The following is a 25,041-nucleotide window of genomic DNA, read 5'->3' as shown; positions in this document are numbered from 1 at the left end:
AAACAATCTAGGATATATTCTTCCAAGTGTTTTATATAGCCCAAAGTGAGAAGGCACATATGGTTCAAAATGAGGAATATGCTTGGGTAAATTATGTTATAAACACTTAATGAAAATTTATGCAGTGATTCAATGTGTTCAAATATGAAGACTATTTAGCATAATAGAAAATAGAAATAATAGTATGAAACACTACATTGTTATGGGCATCAGATGAAATAATCTTGTGTATTGCTTTGAAAGTTATAAACTCTTTTACTAATGTTTTTTCTTAATTATATAGAAAAACTGCCTATAACAATGCATGATTTTGTTTTCCTATGCCATTTCTTAAAGATGTATATAATAACTAGAGATTTGTATAATTACTGGAAATCACTGGATTTTGTTATTATAAATCACCTTTTCTTTTTTCACAGTTTATGTATTTATTAATTGAATTTAAATTATGAATTATAATTTAAATTATTAAATTATAAATTGTGAATCAAATTAAAAACCAATGGCATTTACAGTTGTTTGAAATTACCTAAAATTATTTGCTTAAATTCTCAAAATTCTTTGTTATAAACTAAATGTTTGACACTATAAAGTCTTATTCTTCTGAAGTCATCCTTAGAGAAGCACTAATACAAATGAAGCAGGACTTAACCCTGAGAAATTAATTAATACACACTAAGTATGAGGCCATCATCTAAGCTTATGTGTCTATTTAAATAGAATTAAATTTAACAAGAATATTTTATCTCTGTAACCAAACACAAAGGGGATTAAATAAAGCCAGATCACAGTGTTTTCAGAAAGAATCATGGGGGCGCCTGGGTGGCTCAGTCGGTTAAGCGTCTGACGTCGGCTCAGTTCATGATCTCACACTCCATGAGTTTGAGCCCCCCATTGGGCTCTGTGCTGACAGCTCAGAGCCTGGAGCCTGCTTTGGATTTAGTGTCCCTCTCTCTCTCTGCCCCTCCCCTGCTCATGCTGTGTCTCTCTCTGTCTCAAAAATAATAAATAAAAGGGGCGCCTGAGTGGCTCAGTCGGTTAAGCAGCCGACTTCGGTTCAGGTCATGATCTCGCGGTCCGTGAATCGAGCCCCGCGTCAGGCTCTGTGCTGACAGCTTGGAGCCTGGAGCCTGCTTCGGATTCTGTGTCTCCCTCTCTCTCTGACCCTCCCCCGTTCATGCTCTGTCTCTCTCTGTCCCAAAAATAAATACATGTTTAAAAAAAAAAAATAATAATAATAAATAAAAACATTAAAAAAAATTTTTTTAATAAAAAAAAATCATGAACCTTTTTGGTTCCTGGATCCAGTTCCAATGTGTATATCGGGAGTGGGCGTGGTCCCCACAACAACAACAAGCAATTCTCTGGACAAAACTGGGTATCCTACAGTTCAGCTCAGTTCTGACACTGTCTGCCCACAGACAGTGCCAGAATTGACAGATTAATGATTCCATCCTACAAGACTGCCCACCCTTCCCCCACAATACTTCCTATGCTCTCTAGCCAGGTTATCACCAATGCTTCTGACCCACTACCTACAGAGACAAGGTTCCATTGACCTACCCTCCAATTTAGCATGCCAATCGCAAGCCCAGGTTATTGGCTATACTTTTGGCCTACTGGCTACAGATGAGAGGTCCACACAATCCCCTCTTTGGGTTTGATTAATTTCCTAGAGCAGCTCATACAACGTAGGAAACTCATTTACTCACCAGATTACTGATTTATTATAAAAGAATACAACTCAGGAACAGCCAGATGGAGGGACACAGAGGTATATGTGGAAAGAGGTGGACAGGTTCCATGCCCTCTCCAGGTGTGCCCATCTCCCCAAATCTCCAGTGTTCAACTTGGAGGCTCTCTAAATGCCTCCAAGCATTGTGGGGTGTTTTAGAAGCTTCATTACATAACCCCTACTGATTAAATCATTGCCTGTTAGCAACTGATTCAACCTCCTGCCCTGGGGTAGGGGTACTGAAAGTTACAAACGTCTAATCACACAGTTGGTTCCCCTGGCAACCAGCCTCCATCTTTAGGTTCCCTAAGGGCTTTACAAAGGTTCATTAACATAATAAAAGACACTTTTTTATCACTGGTCATTTCAAGGATTTTAGGAGCTCGGTGCCAGATCTGGGGAGGAAGACCAAAAATATACTTGTCATAAATCACCATCTCACAATGAGTGTCTAGTGGAAAGTGGAATTATGTCATTTACTATTCTGTAGGAAGCAATAATAAAACATATGTGCCATTTAACTTGGGCTGAGAAACTCAACATTCCAAATATGCCTCAATAAAATTAATTTCAATTTTTTCAATGTTTATTTTTGGGAGAGAGAGAGACAGACAGACAGACAGAGACAGAACATGAGTGAGGGAGGGGCAGAAAGAGAGGAAGACCCAGAATCTGAAGCCAACTCCAGGCTCTGAACTATCAGTACAGAGCCCTAGGCAGGGCTCAAACTCACAAACCTGGAGATCATGACTGAGCGGAAGTCGGATGCTTAACCAACTGAGCCACCCAGGCACCCCTAATTTCAATGTTTTGTACTTATCTTTCTTAAACAACTATCAGAAAAAACTAAGAGCTTTTGTATGATGATTATTTTAACTATTAGTAGTACTGATAGCCAGGTTGCTTTAAACATGCCATAAAGGCATGTACATAAGTGTCATTCCACAATATCAGCTTTATTCAGTCATAAAGCATTTAACTGGGCTTCATACATGTCACAATACAACACAACAAACAAGATACAATAAGGGGTAAGAGGTTAACAAACCAAACTCGAAGTCAGTGGTATGCATTTGAGAGTTGAGGTGAGGACTCGCTGTGGCCTGGGTCACCTCTTGGCACATGCTGCTTATTATGTTCAGGCAGTAGAGGATCAGATGTCTTCTGTTCAGAGATCAGTCAGGTGAACTTTTGGTGGTAACTGCCTTTTTAATGCAGTCACATGTGGAAGGCTCAGCATCTGGAGAGTCTGTTTGCTACAGAAGTCTTCCCTTTTTAAAGGAGTTTAGTCTTAGGCTTTGACAGGCCTCTGGTGATTCGAATAGTTCCTGGTTCTTCCAGATTCTCACGACCTTACTATTATCAGTCCTTAGTACTATGCTGGTTTGGGTGATGCGGCCTGCTGTTAGCTGCAATACCTTTGGCTGCTTAAGTCACTGCTTGACATGAGTGAGTCCATCTTGCTTTCTAAGGTCAAAACATGGGTTGACATTTGTTACAGTGTTTAACTCTTTAAACTTTGAGTTCTTCTTATATAGTCTCCAAAAAAGAAAAAAATCTAGTAAGAACTGCAAGAAGTTTAAAAATAGTTGACTTTAAAAATGTAAGTTCTCATAGCTATGGATTATATGCAGTGCAGTGCAGATTATCTGCAATGCAGATACTGCATTGTTACAACATTGGCAAATGGACAGTGTAGATACTGCATTGTTAACACATTGGCAAATGAACAGCATATACAAAAGTAACAAATGTGGGGCGCCTGGTTGGCTCAGTCAGTTAAGTGTCCAACTTCGGCTCAGGTCATGATCTCGCAGTTCCTGAGTTCAAGCCCCAAATCAGGCTCTCTGCTGCGGTGAGGAGCCTGCTTTGGTTCCTTTGTCTCCCTCTCTCGCTGCCTCACCCCTGCTCATGTGAGACAGCATGTTCTCTTTCTCTCTTTTAAAAAATAAACTTAAAAAAAAAGTAACAAATGAATTTTAAAAAGTAACAAATGATTACATATGAAGGGCAGCTATTGTTTGCTAGCATTCTATGAAGATAATAAAAATGTTCTTTCCTTATACTAATTTATTGGGCAGAGAGCCTTTTTTTTTTTTCAATTGGTTAAATTCCATTTAGAGATTTAAATGTTGGACATTTTATTTTTAGCATTAAAATGTGTCATTTTTTTAGATTAAGCTGAGTGAAGTTGTTGGCTCAGGAAAAGATGGCAGAATACTTAAAGAAGATATTCTCAACTATTTGGAAAAGCAGACTGGAGCTATATTACCTCCTTCACCAAAAGCTGAAATCGTGCCACCTCCACCCAAACCAAAAGACAGAACTATTCCCGTACCAATATCAAAACCTCCAGTATTCACAGGCAAAGACAAAACAGAACCCATAAAAGGTAATAACAGTAATGTAAGGCACTAGGACAAGTTATCTGGGGATATTTACTTCACTAGATCGTTCTGTATAGTATGGTGTTTTCAATTCTTACTGAGGGGAAAGTTCAAATTCCCCCTTTTTTAGCGGTGAAATAACATAGTTTTTCCAGAAAAGTTTCAGTGTATTTCTGTTAATTTCTGAAGAGTAATAGGTTGGCAGGTTTCTTGGACTATACACATACTGATAATTGCTCTTTTTGAAGACTTAAGATGTTATAATTTTTTTTTAAGATGTTACAATTTTTAGTTACCTTCCAAATAACTAGCTCTGATTTGTTATTTATAAACTCTTAGGATAATTAGGTAAATACATGGCTTGCATCTTTTTATATGTTTCTGTATACCACAGCATCGAAGGCAGTTACTTCCTAATGTTATTACACTTGACCTTGGGTGCTCTGCTATAATCAGTGCTTCAGCATTGGAATTAGTGTCTTTCAAATCACGTAATAAAGATGGTAGCCTCAAGAGGAAAAGTTTAGTTGGAAAAGTAAATGACATTAGAGAATCTTCAGTTTTAGTAAAAAGGTTTAAAGGATTTAAGAATTCAAAAAAAAATACATGTATTTAATGTTTTCCAGGCTTTCATAAAGCAATGGTCAAGACCATGTCTGTAGCCCTGAAGATACCTCACTTTGGGTATTGTGATGAGGTTGACCTTACTGAACTGGTTAAGTTACGAGAAGAATTAAAACCCATTGCTTTTGCCCGTGGAATTAAACTCTCCTTTTTGCCCTTTTTCTTAAAGGTGAGATTCATTCATTTCAGACAGGGCTTGAATAGGCCATTAAAATTTTGTTTTGCAAATATACAATGTGTTAACCATGGATTTAGATAAAAATATTACTTTTCACCATATCACATGGTTAGAAAAATGTACAAGTGCACTATTTCTTTGTTTCATAGGAATTTATAAAATTGAAATTTGTGTCATAATTTATCAACTCATCTCTTTGAGCTAGCTAAAGGATTGTCTTGCCAGTTAAGTAAAGCCTTTAATTCTGAAAAGATCACTCCAGCAAAATCCTGATTTGGACAAAAATGAGACTTGGTATCGTTCTTGCATATCACTGACATGTGTTCGTTTTCATTTACTCAACAAACTTGTATTGAACGTCCTGGGAATTGTTTCTAGGCCTTAGGACCATTATAAAACAAGACAGTCAAAAACAAAGCAAAACAAAACAACAAAAAAACAAAAACAAAACAAACAGCAACAACAAAACAAAACCAAGACAGTCAGCTGACCTTAAGCAGCTCAACGTCTAGCTCACATTCACAACCATTTATGAAGCAGGTACCAAGTGGCAGACTATGTACTAAGCATGCTATATACATTATCTCTCTTAATTCTCAGAATACCCCTGACGTGTGAATATGGCTATATTCACTTTCTCTTTAAGGAAATTAGGGTTCAGAGAAATTGAGAAGCCTGTCAAGGATATATGGAACTTACAAGTGGAGAAGCCAAGTTTTGGGTTCTGGTCTGTTTTACTCAAAAATGCATACTGGTATCTCTAATTCTAGTGTGGCTGGCTTCCCTCTAGCCCTTTCTCCGTACTGTACCAAGACTGACCTTCCATAAATGAAATTACTGTAGTATTCCCCAGTTCTTTTCAGTGGTCTCCTTCATTGTTTTCAGGTTAGTTTCTAAACTCCTTAGTTTGGCATACAAATATTATTGCAGTCTCTACTGCCTACCTCTCCAGCCTTATCTCTCAGTCACTCCTGTTCTAATCAGATTAAGCCTGCATGGCTGCTGGACTTCACGTGAAGTGCCCCCTCCTCCTTGATCAAATGCCTGCACATCCTAAATGCCAAATTTTGTTCAGGAATACCCTCCTCCAGAAGCCTTCTGTAGCTGTCACAGTTTGAGTTAAATACTCTTGTTTCTCATTGCAGTGTATCTCAGTGTATTGCACATGTTTGCTCTGTTTTCTCTTCACTGGATGCTGAGCTTCTTGGGGCAGAAACTGTTAATCTCCATTGTTTTAGCAACTACCCTAAACAACTAAGCGGATGCTCTATAAACATGCAATGTAATAGATATCTATAAATGAGACATCTGGGTTATATTTTAGCTATAGAGTCATTTTTAGAGACACAGTAATTGAATCAGATGGATGAAATCACCCAAATTGTGTGCAACTGAGAAGAAAAGAAGGCTACAGATTTTACATCAGCATTTAAGGGGTAGATGCAAATTGAGTTGGCAGAGACGGTGGAAGAAAGTGAGTGGAGTCAGTGGTATGACAACCAGGAAAGAGTCTCCTAGAAGTCAGTGTATCAACAGATCACCCCCAAATTTAGTACTTTGAAATAACATCCATTTATTACTTCTCATGAGTCCACAGAACCAGTCTGCTGATCTTGGCAGATTTATTTCTTTGTCTACAGACAGCTAGTAGGTTGGCTAGGGGTGGGCTGGTGTAGGATGGCCTTGGCAGAAATAACTCATTTCTCCCCTCACATGTTTCTTTTCCCCCCAGCATGCTAGCCTGCACGTGGTCTCCTAGTACTGTCAGGGATGAAGAGAGGAAGCAGAAACGTCAAGCACGTTTCTAAGCTTTGCTGCATCAAGTTTGTTCTTATTTCATTGGCCAAAGCAAGTCACATGACTGAGCTCAGAGCAGTACCAGAGGGCATGGATACAAGAGGGGCTTGAACCATCGGGGCCATTTCTTCAGCTTCTCATACCAAGAGACAAGAAGGAAGTTGGGATGGGTGACACCTGGCTGCCTCAGTCAGTAGAGCATGTGACTCTTAATATTGGGGTCATGAGTTCAAGCCCCATGTTGATTGTGGAAATTACTTAAAAAATAAATAAATATAAAGCCCTTAAAAAAAAAAAAAGTTAGGATGGGAACAGGCTATTGGAGTAGTAATGAAGAGGTCATGAGTAGCCTTACCCAGAACTGATTGAATAAAGTATTGTTGAGGTAGAAGCTTGATTCCAGTTAGTTGGTGAATGAATAGAAATTGAGGAAGACACTAAAAATATCTGGTAAAAAGCAGATAGAGCATAGGCACAGAGGGCAATTATAGTGCTTGTTTGGAGTAAAGAAAGATTCCATCTGCCCTCTCCCCTCCTAGAAAAACTGGAACAGATTTGTAGGCTGAGGGAAAGAGCTGGAAAATGGAGAGTTAAAAATAATGTGAGTGACACTGGTGATGTCTGTTTTGAAGCAAGCAGAGACCAACTTTTTAATATATTGAACTTCTTTTATTATTTTTCTTCATTGTTCCAATCTGAATGAAATATCTTTATTTTGAAAATAAAATTTAGTGTGCTTTATTTGTTTTCAAACAACATTTTTTTCTGCCTATGTAAACTTCAGAACATTTGGAAAATACTACAATCTATTGTAGAAGGAAAAAATGACCTCGTATCTGTGAACACACACTTTGGTTTTTCTTTTATAAAATTTGGATTACATTCAAAATAGTGTTTTTATGTGTAATGCTTTAACCTTAGTTATGGATTTTTATATAGAGAAGATTAAAGTTACAGTTGTCAAATCAAATGCTTAGTAAAACCTGCTTTAACTCTCTAGTTCAAGGAAATGATTTTTTAAAAATTTTTTTTGAATGTTTACTTATTTTTGACAGAGACAGAGCATGAGCGGGGGAGGGGCAGAGAGAGAGGGAGACACAGAATCTGAAGCAGGCTCCAGGCTCTGAGCTGTCAGCACAGAGCCCAATGCGGGGCTTGAACTCACCAGCCGTGAGATCATGATTTGAGCCGAAGTCGGACACTCAACCAACTGAGCCACCCAGGCGCCCCAAGGAAATGATTTTTTTTTTTTCCTGACATGACTACTGACCTACAGACAAAAATAACACTTAACACAGTACATATAAAGGACTCTTAATTGGACTAGATAAAGAGGGCTGGATTTTAAGGACAGTTTTAAGCATTTTTTATTTTCCTATTTTTAAAATTGAATACAAGGCATGACAACCAAATGCAATGTGTGAACTTTGATTAGATCCTGGATGGGCAGAGAAACAGATACAGAAAACATTTAGCAGACAGTTAGGAAAACTTGAATATGGACAGAAGAGGAACGTTACAAAGTAAGAAGAGGGAAAAAAAAGGAAAAAAGATTAAGGGAGAAGAAGGCAGAGGAGGGAGAGTTTGGGAAGGTGAACTCTAAAGTAAATGTTCACACCAGCTCTGCCCTTCACTAGGCCAAAGACACCTATTGGAACACGAGCATGGTCGGTGCCCTTGGAAACACTTATCACTTGTTCTTTCTCCACAGGGAAACAGCTTACTACCTTTTTGTGTTTTAATTCAGTGTTTTGAACTACAAGTTTACTTCTCATGTAAGATTCTATGTGCAAGTGAGGAAATCACATAGAATTTAGATATTTTCTATGGTACTTTGGTTGATCTGTATAGTCATTTTGAAAATCTTGATGTTTACAGCTGCCTGACAATGTTATCTTTTATTCTTAAGTGATTAGGTGACCTAGTTGCACGCCTGCTTGGAGGTAACATTGGGAGTAATATACCTAGGTACATATAGACTTGAAATTAAGCTCAGCGTAATTAAGCATCATTAAATAAAGCTCCCTCCCTCCCTCACACCTCTTACTGCTTCCAGTTTCCTGAGTTAAAAGTACTAATGTTGCATTCTCTTTCTGTTAAACAGGCTGCTTCCTTGGGACTACTACAGTTTCCTATCCTTAATGCTTCTGTGGATGAAAACTGCCAGAACATAACATATAAGGTTGGCTATGTGTTCTGGCAAGTTCTTGCAAATACAGAAAATAGTGCAGATGTACTTGTAGGTTAGAAAATCTTTTGTACCTCAAACAGCGGGGTTTTTTTAGACTAGAATTAAAGGTATGAGATAAAATATTAAACCGAAGTATAATTTGCTACTATTGTTAATGATTTTATTTGTTAATAATGATACTGTTCAGATATATGGAGTACCATTTTTAAGCCCCTTTGGTTTATCGCTTAAAATAATAGAAATAAATGGCTGTCAAGCAATGGATTATGTTAACCATTGTGCATATCCTCCCCTCAAAGGAATAACCTCTCTCAAAATGGAGTTCCTGCAGTTTTTAAAACCAGAATAATTTAACCAGAAATAGGAAAAGTAATGAAAGTATGGATTCCACTTGAGTGAACTCTTCTGTTTGGACTGAAGATTTATTGAAACTGAGAACACTTTTTGGGATGCTGATCCTTATTTATATTTCTTATTAGAAAGTGAGCTTAGATATTTTAGCTGGTCGGATTTAAAATCTTCCCATACAATATGACTCATACATATGATTAATACAATTTCCTGATTAAGTATATACTTGTTGCAAAAAATATTCAGACAAGAAGGTAACCATCTTTACCTTCAATCCTATGAGCCTAAAATAACTTACTGTTTGTGTGGAGATGTGCATCCTTCCAGGATTTTATTTTCACATACTTAAAAAAAATCATATGTATTTATACATATTGTGTTTTTAACTTAAAGGTTTTAAACTTATTCCTTTCTCATTTAATATATAATGGACATCATTACATGTCAATAAACATAATTTTGTTATTTGTTTAACCAGTGGCTTATTATTGATAAATACTTTGATTGTTTGCAGTTTCTCAGACTTAGTCTGAACTCAATATCCCTGTGTATCTCTATATACTTCTATATTTATCTCCTAAACACAAAGTTTTATAAATGTTGGTACATATTGATAAATATTCCCAAGAAAATCTTATATACCCCCCAGCTTATATATCCACTAGTAATGTATAGAAATAGCCTGTTGCCCTATATTCTTACCAATAAAAATTTATCTTTTAGAAAAAAATCCTTTTAAAATCCTTTAAAAATTATTTAAATCATCACCAATCTGGTAGAAACAGTTTTTGGCAGTTGTTTTTATACGATAGTGAAGGTTGTTCCTTTCTTTTCTGTTAACTTATGAAAAGGCTTACTCTATAATTTTTTTTTAGGCTTCTCACAACATTGGGATAGCAATGGATACTGAGCAGGGGTTGATTGTCCCTAATGTGAAAAACGTTCAGATCTGCTCTATATTTGAGATCGCCACTGAGTTGAACCGCCTTCAGAAATTGGGCTCTGCAGGTCAGCTCAGTACCACTGACCTTACAGGAGGAACATTTACCCTTTCCAACATCGGATCAGTGAGTAATAGGAATGTTCAAATTCATAAACCATAACTTAAGGTTTCTGATCATATATTCAATGAAAAATACGATATTGCATTTCCCATTTGTTCCCCAAAAGCTTACTTTTTCTACTTTTCCTTTTTACTTTTCTTTTTTTTTTTTTTTTTCAGATTGGTGGGACCTATGCCAAACCAGTGATACTGCCACCCGAAGTAGCAATTGGGGCTCTCGGATCCATCAAGGTATGTTTATCAACTAACTGGCAAAAGAGTCTTAGCAAATTGGGAGAGTAAACACAACAGAGTGACATTTCAGTGGTTTTTCCCTTGCTTTGTAGGTTTGAGTATAACATTTGGCTCAGTAGGCCAGTTATTTCTTCCTAAGAGGTAGGCCTGCAATTCTAGTGTCTGCCTCTGTGTATAACATGGTGGTGATCTGCATTGTTCTGTATGGATCAACCATCGTGGTTTATGCCAGGCACTGATGTCAGTCATCATGGATAACCACAAATATAGCCAATCTACTTCTATCAAAAATTTTCATTTCCGAATACCAAAGATAATAGTAGGCCAGTATAAATTTATTGTTTATAGCACAGTGAGACACCATTTAGAGAATTTTTCTCAAACTTCGCTCTGTTCAAGAATTGTTGAGAGTACTAGTTAAAAATGCAGTATTCTTGGGGCACCTGGGTGACTCAGTTGGTTAAGCGTCTTGGCTCTTGGTTTTGGCTCAGGTCGTGATCTCACGGTTTATGGGTTCGAGCCCCATATCAGGCTCTGCACTGGCAGTGTGGAGCCCACTTGGGATTCTCTCTCCTTCCCTGTCTCTCTCTCTCTCTCTCTCTTACTCTCCCAAAATAAATAAACTTCAAAAAAAAAAAAAAAAATTGCAGTATTCTTAGCCTTGGGGACCGAGCTTCCAGAACTTAACATTTTAAATAAGAACCCAGGTGGTTCCAACATGAGTGACCTGTGGCCATGTTTTAGGAGACACTGACCTAGAATAAGGGTTGCAATGATTCTTAACCTTGGCTATGTGGGGACCTTGGGAAAAAAATGCCTAAGCTCACCCTATACCAACTGAATCACAATTGGGGGGTGTAGCAGATAGGGCTTGGGCATCCCTATTAACTCAGTGTTGAGAACCACTAGAGTTAAAAGAAGTAAGCCCCTGGATTCCATCTCAGTACCACCATTATTAAATGTCATCACCACATTGACTATGATTTTGGTCTTCATGCTTTCGGAAGAATCTTTTTTCTTTATGTTTATGATGCTTCCACACTGAGTATCCCTGGGACTTGTCTTTCATGAGTATTACTTTTGTGTTGGCATCCAAGCCTCCACAGATACTTTCATTCAGCCTTTTTTTTTTTTTTTTAATGTTTGTTTATTTTGAGAGAGAGAAAGAGAGACAGAGAGACAGAGAGAGAGAGACAGACGGGTAAGGGTAGAGAGAGAATCCCAAGCAGATTCTGCACTGTCAGTGCAGAGCCCAATGTGGGGCTCGATCTCAGGAACTGTGAGATGATGAACCTGAGCTGAAACCAAGATTTGGACATGTAACCAACTGAGCCACCCAAGCACCCCTCCTTAGAGTCTTTTAATACAACAAAATGTTACTTATCTGAATGGAAGGCTTTGAAGCAGAGACAACATGTAACTAGAGTTCCAAGCAACATAAGTATGAACCTTGCCCTCATCAGATCAATAATTTTTCAGTGTTAAGCATTCTCTTCCAAAAACAGAATATAAAGCCTCTGTAATTGCACTTCCAATATTTTCAAACTTTTTTTTAACATTCACTTATTTATTTTGAGAGAGAGAAAGAACAAGAGCGCACATGAGCAGAGGAGGGGCAGAGAGAGAGAGAGAGAGAGAGAGAGGGAGAGAGAGAGGGAGAGAGGGAGAGAGAGAGAGAATCCGAAGCAGGCTCCATCCTGCCAGCACAGAGCCCGACATGGGGCTGGATCCTACAAACTGTGAGATCCTGACCTGAGCCAAAATCAAGAGTCGAACGCTTAACCTACTGAGCCTCCCAGGTGTCCCTCATTCAGCCTTTGATTTGCTTTCTTACAGATAAGATACCTTTTTCCTAGCATCTACTCTCCCTTCTAGCATAGAGAGGAGATAGGGAGAGAGATCCAGAAACACATAGTGAGACTCTGTTCTTTACAAATCAGGAGTGTCTCTGAATATAATTTCCCTGTCACCCATTCTCCACCCAGCATTTGAATCTCACAGAATTCTGACTTCCTACAGTTTCCAAGCCATCATACCTATCTGAGAAAGTTTTGTTTTTCTTTTTCCTTAAAGATAAGATGTATTTTCTTCTGGATTGTGTGTGTGTGTGTGTGTGTGTAATTATGGTAAAATCTACAAAACATAAGTTTACCATTTTAATGTGTACAGTTCAGTGGCATTAGGTACATTCATGTGTTTACAACCACACCACCATCCATCTCCTGAAGTGTTTCCTTGGCCCAACAAACTCTGCTTGTGTACATCACTTTTTGTTTATCTGTTCATCTCTAATGAGTATTTGAGTTGTTTTCTTTTTTTGGCTATTGTGAATAGTGCGGCTATGAACATTGGTGTGCAGATATCTGTTCAATAGGTGTGTTTTTACCAAATCATTGTTACCCATGATTTCATCAAGCTATGAAGAATAGTTCTTGGAGTATAAGTCTTCTAATATTTGTCGGGTGGGAACAAATAGTGTGTCTCCAATCCCTTTCTTTCATAGTGTCATCTGTCCTTTGTCATTTTCTGTTTTCACTATAAATTTTGAACGTCTTGTTGCCAAAAAGTCTAAGTTATGAAAACCCCCACATAACTCAGTTCTCTGTCCTTGTCTTCCCTGACCTATTGGCTGCACCTGAGTCAATTGAGCCATCCCACTTCCTTGGAAAACCTCTTTCACTGTGACTTTGCAGAATACCTTGCTATTGTGACTTTCCTTCTGTCTACTGCTGATTCCCTTTGAGGCTCCTTTGCTGAAACTTCCTTATCTCCCAAGGAAGATTTTGATTCTCTCTTTAAGCTGTGGGGTATTCCTGGGCCCCCTTCTGGCCGTTTTCTTTATCTGATCCCATCTTATGGCTTTAAGCGCCATTTATATACTGATGACACTCAAGTTTATATCTCTCCTTTGATCTGGAAATTCATATATCCTGATTGGATATCTAATTAGGCATCTTGAGTTTCCTGTTCCTTTCCTCACCACCCCCCACTCTCAAACTTACTTCTCCTGAAGTTTTCCCCTTTCAGTAAATGACCATTCTGCCCAGAAACCTCCAATAACTTCTCACCTCACTTAGATCAGAGCCAAAGTAGCTGCAGTGGCCTATATGGCCTTCCACTGGTGCTACGCAGTGTGATCAGGTACCCATGTGAGGCCATGAATGTTGTATCCAGACTGTGAGGACACCAGTACAGAAAGGGAGAGTAGGGCTTAGATGCTTTCACAGCAGTTTGACAGGTGATTTTTGGTGTATTGAATCTAATACAAGAAGTTAGGGCTTGTGTTTTATATATCTTTTAAAATTTTCTTTTAGTAATTTACTTTTACTATATTTTTAAAAAATAGCTTGCAATGGATTAGAAATTTTATTTTATTTTATTTTATTTTATTTATTTATTTTTGAGAGAGAGACACAGAGTATGAGTCGGGGAAGGGCAGAGAAAGAGGGAGACACAGAATCCGAAGCAGGCTCCAGGCTCTGAGCTGTCAACACAGAGCCCGATGCATGGCTCGAACCCATGAACCACAAAATCATGACCTGAGCCAAAGTTAGACACCCAACTAACTGAGCCACCCAGGTGCCCCTGTATTAAAAAAATTTTTTTAATAACAATAAGTCATTTACCAAAAACAGATTGAGAAGCATTGCCCTTGACAGTGTGCCCCACTTTCTTTCTGCTCCATCCATGACCTCATCTCCCACCTCTCACCCCTGCCCCTCCACTGCAGCCACCCTGCCTACTTTGCTGTTCCTCTAACACTCCAAAGTCATGTTTCCCCTCTGTCTCTCTTTGAAGATACATGTGGCTTGTTTCCTCGCTGCCTTCAGTAAGGAAACGATGGTGAAGCTTTCCCTGCCCACCGTGTCAAACAAAAAATGCTGCCTACATCTGGCCACTGCCTACACTCTCTCCCCTTTCCACATGGCTTTATTTTTTCCTTTGTACTTTTCTCTAACATGCTATATATTTTGCTTATTTATCTTAATTTTCTCTCTTTCTCCATACAATGTTAGCTCCAGGAAGGCAAGGATTGTTATTTGTTTTGTTCACTGGTTTAGCCCCAGAGTCAAGAAGAGTACCTGGCACATAGTAGCTGCTCAATAAATAACTGTTAAAAACAAATTGAAATCTGAGAAGAGATTTACTGTATATAAGGAAATTATACAGGAGACAGGAAGTACCTTGGAGAAACTGAAAAGCTTGAGGCAGGTACAGAGATGGGAAAAATTTTCAAGTCGTTGGGATGCCCCTTTCTTTTCTGTCACAGGAAGGGGGGTTGCCTAGTCTTTCACCATTGCTGTTGCTAGAGCTTGTACTTGGAGCAAGTGAAGTTTGACTCTGTTCTTTGCCTTATTTCTAGGTCCTTCCCCGATTTAACGAGAAAGGAGAAGTGTTTAAGGCACAGATAATGAACGTGAGCTGGTCAGCTGATCACAGAATTATCGATGGTGCTACAATGTCACGCTTCTCTAATTTGTGGAAATCCTACTTAGAGAACCCAGCTTTTATGCTCCTAGATCTGAAATGAAGAGTATAAGGCGTCATTGAACTTTTTCAGCGTCCAAAGAACATGTAGAGCCTCGCTGCACAGCACACGTTCTTTGTCACAATTTGTATTATAAATGATTTGTATTGTGTGATTCAGGTTCCCAGGCACAATATTTATCTCCGTTCTGTTAGACATTTTACAGAAAATGAATAACGGTGTAATAGTTCTCCCGGGGCTGTCACATTTTGTAGGTCATAGTGTGACTTCTTACTATGGTGCTGAGGTCTTTGTGTCCATGGACTGAAACTAGGAAGAACAATGAAATTAACGTTACTAAAAGACAGATTGCAATATCTGGTATTTACCCTATTTTTTTTTTCTTTTCCTCTTTTAATTTTAGATTGCCCCTTAATGAAACTTTTCAATTACACTTAGTTGGGAAATGGAATTTACACACAAAAGTATCTTTCATTTCCCCACAATAATGCTAACTATTGTATAAAAAAGTGCAATTATACTTAAACTTTTAAGATATCCACGGTTATGTTGCTTTGTAGAGATTATCTGTAAATGTCTTGTTTATATAAACTAATATCTTTTAAAAGAGAAAATTATAAGCTAATCTTAAAAATGCCCAATTATAGGGGTGCTTGGCTGGCTCAGTCGGAAAAGCATGTGACTCCTGATCTTGAGGTCATGAGTGCAAGCCCCACCTTGGGCATAGAGCTTATTTAAAAAAAAAAAAAAAAAAAAAAAAAAAAAATCCCAGTTATAGTTTTATAACCAGTAAGGCTATCAAAAGTGTTTGCTTAAAATGAATATTCTTTTAGAATTGGTAACTTTTTGGTGTGTTGTTAGGAAAAAAACCACCTCTGCAAACTTGCCTCATGTAAGAGAAGTGCTTTAAATGTAGCAGCCGCTGACATTGTCTTACATTTAGAAGTCCATTGCCTTTTAACTATTTTTTATCTTTCTTGTCTTCAGCTAAAACATAGAATAGAATAAGAAATTAAGATGTATTCCATTCTCCATATCCTAAGAAGGAATGTGCATAACAAGAGAGAGAAGAGTCTAATGAGTAATTATGGACATTAAAATAATAAATCTCATACAGAAATGAAAGTATCATAATGATCATTTTGTAAGAGGCCCACTTTAATCAGAAATAGCATCAAGGTGAATATAATCCAATGTTTTGATTTGCATTCAAATCCAGCTTGCTTCTAATGTTTTCTAATTGATTACTATATGTTCAAGTGAAATTTTGTGAGAAAAAAGGTTGTTTTAAATCTGCTTGATTTTTTTTCAAAATGAAAATGACCTGTAAATTAGAAAATAATGGATCAAATGAATGTTATTATTTTTTAAATTTAGGTAGTACAAAGAGTCAAAAAGAAAATGAAATCATCCATGATCATACCACTATTAACATTTTGATCAAGGTATCTGTATACATAGCTATTCTTTTTATAAAAATGAGATCATGCTTTATCTACTATTTTATAATTTGATTTTTTAATTTAACATTATATCACAAGTAACTTGACATGTCAATAAACAATTCTACATTATCATACTTTTAAGTGGCTGCATAATATTCTGTGTGTGTTTGTTAGACATTTGATATTAAACATCTACTGTATACTCAGCATGGTGCTAAGCACTGGGCATAGAATACCTGCCCTCATGGTCCCTGCCTTCATTAATTTACAGTCAAATAGAGGAGGCAGGTATTAAATAATTCTAAACAGTAAAATATCATTACATGTCTAACTGGGGAGAAAAACAAGGTGCTATGAGGGTGTCTAATAAATGTTGCTAATTCTGTCTGGGAGGATTATGGGAGGATGTACCATAATTTAACCAATTCCCTATTAATGGCATTTGCAGACTTTTAAATGACTAACCATATGATCAGTTGTCTCTTAAGGAAGATTCCCCAAATCTACAGTGGACAGTGCTCCTTCCATCCCATGATTATAACTATAACCTAGTCATATAGCCACACCTAGCTGCAAAGGAGACTGGGAAATGAGAAGGCATGTGCTTAGCTAAATATTTTGTTACTATGGGTGAAGGAAATAATGGATATTAGGGGATAATTGCTGTCTCTGCCACAGAAGATATTTTATCCATTTCTGGTTACAGAACACCATAAGATATATAACAATTTTTTAATGTCACATAGCCACTAATGTGCAAACTGACGCTCAACCCATGTGAATCCCCTTACGTCTTAACACAACTCTGACCAACTTGTCTGACTTAATCCAGTAACCAATAGGCAGTAGTATTGAGTTGAGACACTATCAAGTGAATTGCCTGACAAAGCCCAGATTTTACATTATCTTTCTCCAGGTCTTCTCTGAGCTTTCTCAGCAATTGAGAAAGCGGTTTCATTTCTTTTGTTTTCTTTTCTACTCTTGTCCCCTGGGACATGTCATAAGTACCATTATCAAAAAGGTCAAAGATTTGAGGGAGATAAAAATGCAGGGACTACTTGTTGCATTCCATTGTTCAAATTTCTCTCCTCTTCAGCCTGAACCTTTACTTTTAAAGCTTAACTGTCAGGACTTTCTCCACTATTAGTAGCAAAAGCCTAATTCTTACTAGGTTATGTTACAAAGGGAACTCGATTCATATAACTGAAATCCTCAGGGGCATCGGTTTCAGGTATGGCTGGATCCAGGGACTTAATAAATTCCAGACTGTCTCTGTTTTGCTGTCCCTGTCTGCCTCTGTCTCTGTATCTCTGTCTCGTCACTCTGTAACTATTGGATCTTTTTTGCCTCATGTTGACCTCATTCTCAGGTCAAGCTGTCCCAGTGTGTTGACAAAGATGCCTACAAGTACCCAGACTTACATTCCTCAGAACTCACATTGTTTCCAGTTAAAATCTCAAGGGAAATTTAGATTGGTCTGGCTTGGTTCATGCCCATTAATGTGGGCAGGGGAGTATAATGGCCTGATTGGCCAGGCTTGGATCTTAACGGTCACCTTTGGAGCCTGGAAATCAGTCAGCCCCAATGCACATGGACTAATAAGAAAGGAGATCTGGAAGAACATCTGGGCAGATTAAAAAATAAAAGTCAACCAAATAAAGTGAGATATTGCCCTCCCACCCCACCTCATATTAAATAATGAATGTTTTCTTTTTTCTTCTGTTTATTTTTGAGAGACAGAGACAAGTGGGGAAGAAACAGAGAGAGAAGGAGACACAGAATCTGAAGCAGGCTCCAGGCTCTGAGCTGTCAGCACAGAGCCCAACGTGGGGCTGGAACTCACAAGCTGTGAGATAATGACCTGAGCTGAAGTCTGATGCCACCCAGGCACCCCAATAATGAATGTTTTCTAAGAGATCTCTTTAAGACCATGGGTACAGAGGAAGTTGAAGAGGTAGAATAGGGAGTAAGAGGTAAATACAGAAGATAATATTAAACTATTGGTTGTGATTCCAAGATTTTTCAATATCTCCGAGAAAGAATATTTGTATTTTCTTCCTAGTTTTAGTAACAAGAAGTAATGTGATTCTCAAATATCAAATGATGCAGTGTTGACAATTCATCCGATGTCAAAATATGAATCACTAGCTTCAGTATTTTCTATTCATCTTTCTTGAAAATTTTGCATGCTAATTTATTCACTAGCTTTGATGTTTTACGCTTATACTGGTATATTAATTATGGCAGAAGGAAAAAGTTTAAGTTATATTTTCCAAGTCCATTGCTATGAAAAAAACAAGATTAACAGGATGCTATGGCTTACCATAGGGATATCTATCAAGAGAAAAAGAAGATATGCATTCCAATTTACCTGACATCCTATGAGAGATCATGGTCTTCAGGTTAAACTGATTCCTTCCAGATTCTTCAGCAAAGGCCTCAGCCATTCTTCACAGTACCTGTGCCAAGTCTCTTCCCTTCATTTAAGCACCTACACAAATGGCTCCCCAGCCCTGTTGTACCCAGCAGACAGCTCCTCCTTCTGTCTTCAGAGAACACAAAGTGATTCAACCCAAGGTTCTGTCATTTCTCCCCTTTTCACCTCAAAATCTCTATATTCTCACACTTTCCCTTTGTTTTCCTTTTGGAGGAAGATGTGATTCTCTCTCAGCAAAACCCACACTTCCTACTCTCTATTTTAATTCCATTTCTTCCTCCTGATCCTTGTTTTATGTTTAATCCCATGGGCCCATTTTGATCTTTTAGTCTCTTCCTTACATCTAGAATTGTACCAGATGCACGTCTCCAGCACGCTGGTTAAGATTCATTTCCAGTTCCTCATGGAGAAGTTATTGGAGACTGATCCCAGAACTCTCAGCAAATTTAATTTTTTTTCTTGTTGATAAATGTATCAGGGTAATGTCGTATGTCTGTAAACCTGTTTCCTTTTCTTTTTGGGCACATGGTTAAATATTTTCCAGCCTAGCCTGCAGTTACGTAGGGCCATGTGATTTATTTCTAGCCATTGGAGAAGGTAAAGTGATGTAACCATTTCTAAATGTGGCCCATAGAACCTCCCAAGAGATCCTCTGTACTCCCTCTCTTTCCTCTCCACAGCAACCTTGAGGACTTTATGTTGAAGGTGGCAGCCACACAAGATGGAAGAAACAAGCATCTCCAAATGACTAGGTGGTGATAAAGCCTCCCCACCACCACACCCCAGTACTGATTGGTTTGCATGTGATACAGGTGAAATAACTTGTATTGTTTGAAGACACTGGTATTTTCAGATTAATCTTTTACTTTAGGTAGTAATAACCCTAACTCTGAGCTTTTCAATGCAATAGTTACTAGAGACATGTGGCTCTTCACACTTAAATTTCAATTAATTATTGTGGCTATTGAGCAATTCAAATGTGGCTAGTATAACTGGGAAGCTGAATTTTAACTTTTTTTCATTTGAATTAATTGAAATTTAAATGTGAAGAGCCATATGTGGCTAGTGTGCACCATATTGGACATTACAGACATCGAATATTTCCATTACCATAGAAAATGCTATTGAATCGTGCTGCCCTAATAAATATAGGGAGAGAACTGTTCTTACTTTTTTTTTTTAAAGTTTATTATTTTGGGACAGAGAGAGAAGGTGCACACTTGTGAGGAGCAGAGAGAGAGGGAGAGAGAGAGAATCCCAAGCAGGCTTCAGAGTCAGCTCAGAGCCTGACGTGGGGCTCGAACCCACAACTGTGAGATCATGACCTGAGCTGAAATCAAGAGTCAGACGCCCAACCTACTGAGCCACCCAGGTGCCCTGAACTGTTCTTATTTTTAAACTAATCCCCTCCCCCAAGAAATTCTCTATTTCTCTAAAGCCAATTTCCCTCTACCTAAGAGAAGGCTCAAAACACTCCGTTCTCACATTGTTAGCTTTACCTGTACCTGCCTCTGCACGAACACACTCCTGTCTTGTTCCTTCTTGCCTTTGCCTAACTTTTAGAATGGATGGTCTTGAACTCCTTGTGATCTGGCTTCCTTCCCAGCTGCTCACCTGTAATCACAGTGTGCTCGGCAAAAGGTTTGGCCACACCTGTCTCCCAGATGTCTCCTAAATAGTTCTCTCTACCCCCATCACTCTCCTGAGCTCTAGGCACTCATTTTCACTCTTTCGTGTCTCAAGGTCATCACGTGTGTCAGAGAGACCAGGTCAACTCTGAATTATTTACGCTAAACCCTCAGGTGACTCATGTTATCATTGTTATCCCCACAAAATTACCACAGCTCTTTTCCGTTCCAGAAAGCATTACCATTTAGGCAAACACTGAAGGTAGCATTAATCCTTGATGACTGCAAGCTCAGAATGAAAGGGAAATGACTTCATTATGAGGCAGTTGCAGTCCTGAGCCGAAGGGTTTTAACCACGAGCTAATTCTTGTGCTAGTCAGACCCTTGTGAGAGAACTCTAGGCCAGCTTGCTAGAACTGAGCAGGAGAATTTGGAGATGGTCCAGAGGAGAGCCACAAAACCCAATCACGAGCAAGAGTAAGAGATACTCAGGCTTTTACTGAGTATCATGTGGAATGTTACAACACAAAGCATTAAGAACAGCTGCTCTGGGCCTTGACAAGAGAAAGGACAGAAATGAGAACAGGTGGGAGATTAAGAATTTAGGTTAGATAAGAGGCAAAGTCGGGATGGTCAAAAAAGGGTTCAAGCTAATCCCAGGCTGAGGAGGGGGAGGCCGAGTCCCTCCAGCAAGCCCCAAAGCCTCCACCCGTCTGTATTTCCAGAGGAACCGTCAGACTGTGCTAAACTTGGGGTAAGCTATGTCATTTGAAGTTTGCTGCAGGAAGCTTCTTAATATGTTCTAAACATGTGTTAAATAGTTCTAAAAATGTGGCAAAAAGAAAAGTAAAAAAATCAAGGTTATAAAATCTGTGTAGAAGTTGCAAGAGTGCAATCATCTGGAAAAACCTAACAAATTAATTTCCTGGGAAAAGGAAGCCAGAGTTCAAACTGCAGTAACAAAAGCAACTACGTTGATGGCAGGGGTAATTAAATTAATGGAAACTGCAGGGATGAATATAAATCAGAATGACTAATAATTTGAAACATTAGTTATTCAAATGCGACACAGAGTCCTCGATGAGCTAAGTCGCCACACTAATAACTGCAAACCAAGGGCTTTACAAATTGCACAAGAACCTGGCTTTGGTCCCATTATGTTTCTGTCACAAGCTTAGAAGGGCTCCCATTGGTTTGTTTTTAAAACCACCATTGTCATTTACTGCACTAGTTTCCCTAATAAGGTTGTGAAAATGAAAAATATTGATACATAAATGTAATGCACTCTAATTGTAATAAAATGGTATTTACAAAAGATGTTGGGGGGGTTGTAATTTTTTCTAAATGCATTGTCATTTCTCACAGCTTCTCTCTTTACTAGATGTTACAGGCTTAGTAATTGCATAGTATTTGTGGAAATGTGAAAAAACAATTTTTGTAGTTGTCTTTTGAAATGTATACAATATGTCCTCAAAAGTTGGGTCTCTATCCTAGAAACAAAATATTATGTAATTCATATAGAATTATGCAGTTAAAGAGTTAAAAGTTTGGCATAGCTTTTATTTCTGTAGAACTGAAAAGCAGTGCATAAAAATAAAAGCAGAAAGAACGTATCTTTTTGTTATGTGGCCCAAAATACCTCATTTGACTGAAAGTACAGTTTTGGGGTTCTTATTTGGTGGATATAGGAGGGGTATTGTTCTTTTGTTTTTGTTTTTTTCTTTTGAAACAAGACTGCAGTGGCTTCTATTCTGTGGTTCTGAGGTTTAAATTGCCCCAGAAAGTTGAAAAATATTCTGATTACTGCTTAGGTTTTATATTTCCTGTGAGAACATTCTTTACACAAGAAAACTATAGCACCAACTTATTCATAAGAGAAATGATGTTTTGTTCATGTGTATTTTGTTTGCTAAATTACATATTAGACTCACAGCATGCTTTTCTCAAATGAAGATTTTAAACTCAAATTCAAATGACCTTCTAGTTTCTGGCCCATTCCCCATAGGCTACAGAATAAATGAGTGTCTGAATACACTAATTTCTTGTGTCTCCACTGTTGATTAGGTTAGTGAAATGCTGTGTGTGTGTGTGTGTGTGTGTGTGTGTGTGTGTGTGTGTGTAAAATGACAGCCGGCACAAAATCCTAAGGTCAGAAGTACATTTTTATTCTTAGTTAAATACATTAATTTTTGGTTATAAAACATATATTTAATGATAGAAAAAAGAAATAATTCGCATTTAAAGCTAAACTTTTTTCTCAGCCATTTTAGTAACTTAAATATGTCAGTTATTAGAGACTGAAACTCTGTGGGGTCATGCGGCAGAGGTCATGTGAGACCGGCTAGAATCTGAGAACTTGAGCTCCAGGGGAAAGGTATTTGGTATCTAATAGTGTTTCCTATCATCTTGGAGGAAATGTCCCTATTTTGTTGGACCAAGTGGTGCAAGTTAGTATGCAGCTGTAATTTCCTAATAGAAGTATCAAAAGGTGGAAAATAGTGACTCCACATTGGCAATGTTTGGCAATCATGTTGTCTACTTTCCATCCCTTTGTATACACACACACACACACACACACACACACACACACACGACCTTAATGGAACATTTTCACATAAAAGAATATCAATGTTCCAGAAAACCCTACAGCTCAACAAATCAGTTTTAAAATATTCTTGTTTAAGGGGCACCTGGGTGGCTGAATAGGTTAAGCAACCAACTCTTGATTTTAGTTCAGGTCATGATCTCACGGTTTGTGGGATTGAGGCCTGTGTCAGGCTCTGTCCTGGGATTCTCTCCCTCCCTCTCTCTCTCTCTGCTCCTTCCCTGCTCATGTGCACTCTCTCTGTTTTTCTGTCTCTCAAAATGAATAAGTAAACATTAAAAAAAAAAAAAGGAAAAGATATAAACAAAGTACAATTACAGAGGCTTCAAATTCTATCTCTGAAAGAGAATTCCTAACACTGAAAATTTTTTATCTGATGAGGGCAAGGCTCATATTTATGTTTCTTGGAACTCTAGTTACATGGTGTTTCTGCTTCAAAGCCTTCCATTCTGACAACTAACATTTTGTTTTATTAAAAGACTCTAGGGAGGGGCGCCTGGGTGGCTCAGTTGGTTAAGTGTCTGACTATTGGTTTCAGCTCAGGTGATGACCTCACAGTTCATGAGTTCAAACCCCACATGGGGCATCTGTGCTGACAGCATGGAGTCTGTTTGGGATTCTCTGTCTCTCCCTGTCTCTGCCCCTCTCCTGCTTGTGCATGTGAGCTCTCTCTCCCTCTCAAAAATAAGCATTTAAAAAAATAAAATTTAAAAAATTTTAAAAAGACTCTAAGGAGTCATAAAAGGGCTTTACGGATTAAAATCCCAAAGTAGTATACTCTTATTTTCCATTGTTTCTCCCTATGTTCCGTTATTTTCTTATTTGAATAAATGGGTCACACAAAGCAGATGCTTCTATGCTTGATATGATTCCTTATAGTACTGTAGTGTTAGAATTTATGGGAAGAAGCTTGACTAAATGATCAGTAGTTCGACTGTTCTATTTCACTTTGTAAAAGAAAATGCTCTAGGTCTGATATAATCATGCTTTTAGGGGCACCCGGCTGGCTCAATCAGAAGAGTGTTCAACTCTTGATCTCAGGGTTGTGAGTTTGAGCCCCACATTGGGCATAGAGATGACATAAGATAAATAAATCATCAAATTAAAAAAAAAACATGCCTTTAAAAACAGAGTAATAACTACTTTATCTTAGTGTTCTATGTTTAAAACCATTATAATCTTTCTCTAAATGTAAGCCTATGTATTAGCACAGGTCATGATGGAATAGAGTGAAAAAGAAATGGAATTATGTAGCCTGAATCTCAGTCCCCCCTGTTCCTCCCTGTCTCTATTCACTGCCCCTCTAAAGATGTGTTAAGCAATAATAAAATTGCTTTGATATTGTTGGTGTCCACTACAAATGTAATTTTGTGTGACTTCCATAAACTTGTTTTTAAAAGGAAGTAGAATGACCCAATGGTCCAAGTCTAGGAGCCAAATCCTTCTGAGTTGGAATTTAGCTCAGCTTTTCCAGCAGTATGTCTTTGACAAAGTCTCTCCCTCTCTTTAAGCTTTGATTTATTTGTGCATTAAATAGGTATACCTACTGTGATGGCTGATTTTATGTGTGAACTTGACTGGGTGCCTAGACATTTGCCAAACATTCTGGGTGTGTCTGTGAGAGGATGAAATTAACCTTTGAATCTATAGTCTGAGTAAAGTAGATTGCCTTCCCCAGTGTGGGTGGGCATTATCCAGTCAGGTGAAGGCCTGAAGAGAATAAAAAGGCTATATCTTTTTCTTTCTTGTAACAGGGTATCATGCATGTTTCCTCATATTATGAACCACCTTTCTACTTTGGGTTTGTATGATTTTGACTACTTTAGCCTCTTCACATGAGTAGAATCATACAGTATTGACTGTCCTTTTGTGACTGG

At 38.1% G+C, this 25,041-nt stretch overlaps 2 protein-coding genes and 1 long non-coding RNA gene across 4 annotated transcripts in view; all 3 read left to right on the top strand.

Moving 5' to 3' along the window:
- The window catches only part of DBT (dihydrolipoamide branched chain transacylase E2), a 52,151-nt gene extending 36,397 nt beyond the window's left edge, over positions 1 to 15,754 (top strand). The window contains exons 6-11 of the mRNA XM_007093633.3: positions 3,911 to 4,127; positions 4,749 to 4,915; positions 8,826 to 8,903; positions 10,139 to 10,330; positions 10,486 to 10,557; positions 14,924 to 15,754. Of these exons, the coding sequence (XP_007093695.1) occupies positions 3,911 to 4,127; positions 4,749 to 4,915; positions 8,826 to 8,903; positions 10,139 to 10,330; positions 10,486 to 10,557; positions 14,924 to 15,091 (894 nt within the window). The 3' untranslated portion in view covers positions 15,092 to 15,754. The remainder of the gene's footprint in view (positions 1 to 3,910; positions 4,128 to 4,748; positions 4,916 to 8,825; positions 8,904 to 10,138; positions 10,331 to 10,485; positions 10,558 to 14,923) is intronic.
- Positions 15,755 to 15,813: 59 nt separating this feature from the next.
- On the top strand, positions 15,814 to 16,635 carry LOC122241210. The gene is made up of 2 exons (XR_006221239.1): positions 15,814 to 16,228; positions 16,427 to 16,635. It is a non-coding gene; the product is annotated as an uncharacterized LOC122241210 (long non-coding RNA).
- A 1,705-nt stretch (positions 16,636 to 18,340) lies between these two features.
- Positions 18,341 to 25,041, top strand: part of LRRC39 (leucine rich repeat containing 39) — a 31,086-nt gene continuing 24,385 nt past the window's right edge. The window contains exons 1-2 of one of the 2 annotated variants that reach the window (XM_042997996.1): positions 18,341 to 18,467; positions 19,612 to 19,743. The gene's annotated coding sequence lies outside the window, so the exon portion shown is untranslated. Of the gene's footprint in view, positions 18,468 to 19,611; positions 19,744 to 20,321; positions 21,314 to 25,041 lie in introns of those variants that run through there. The other variant, XM_042997997.1, reaches the window with a different exon arrangement.

This window comes from Panthera tigris, chromosome C1 (genome assembly GCF_018350195.1).
Source record: "Panthera tigris isolate Pti1 chromosome C1, P.tigris_Pti1_mat1.1, whole genome shotgun sequence".
In the NCBI taxonomy this organism is placed as follows: Eukaryota; Metazoa; Chordata; class Mammalia; order Carnivora; family Felidae; genus Panthera; species Panthera tigris.
This window is presented reverse-complemented; position numbering and strand designations above follow the sequence as displayed.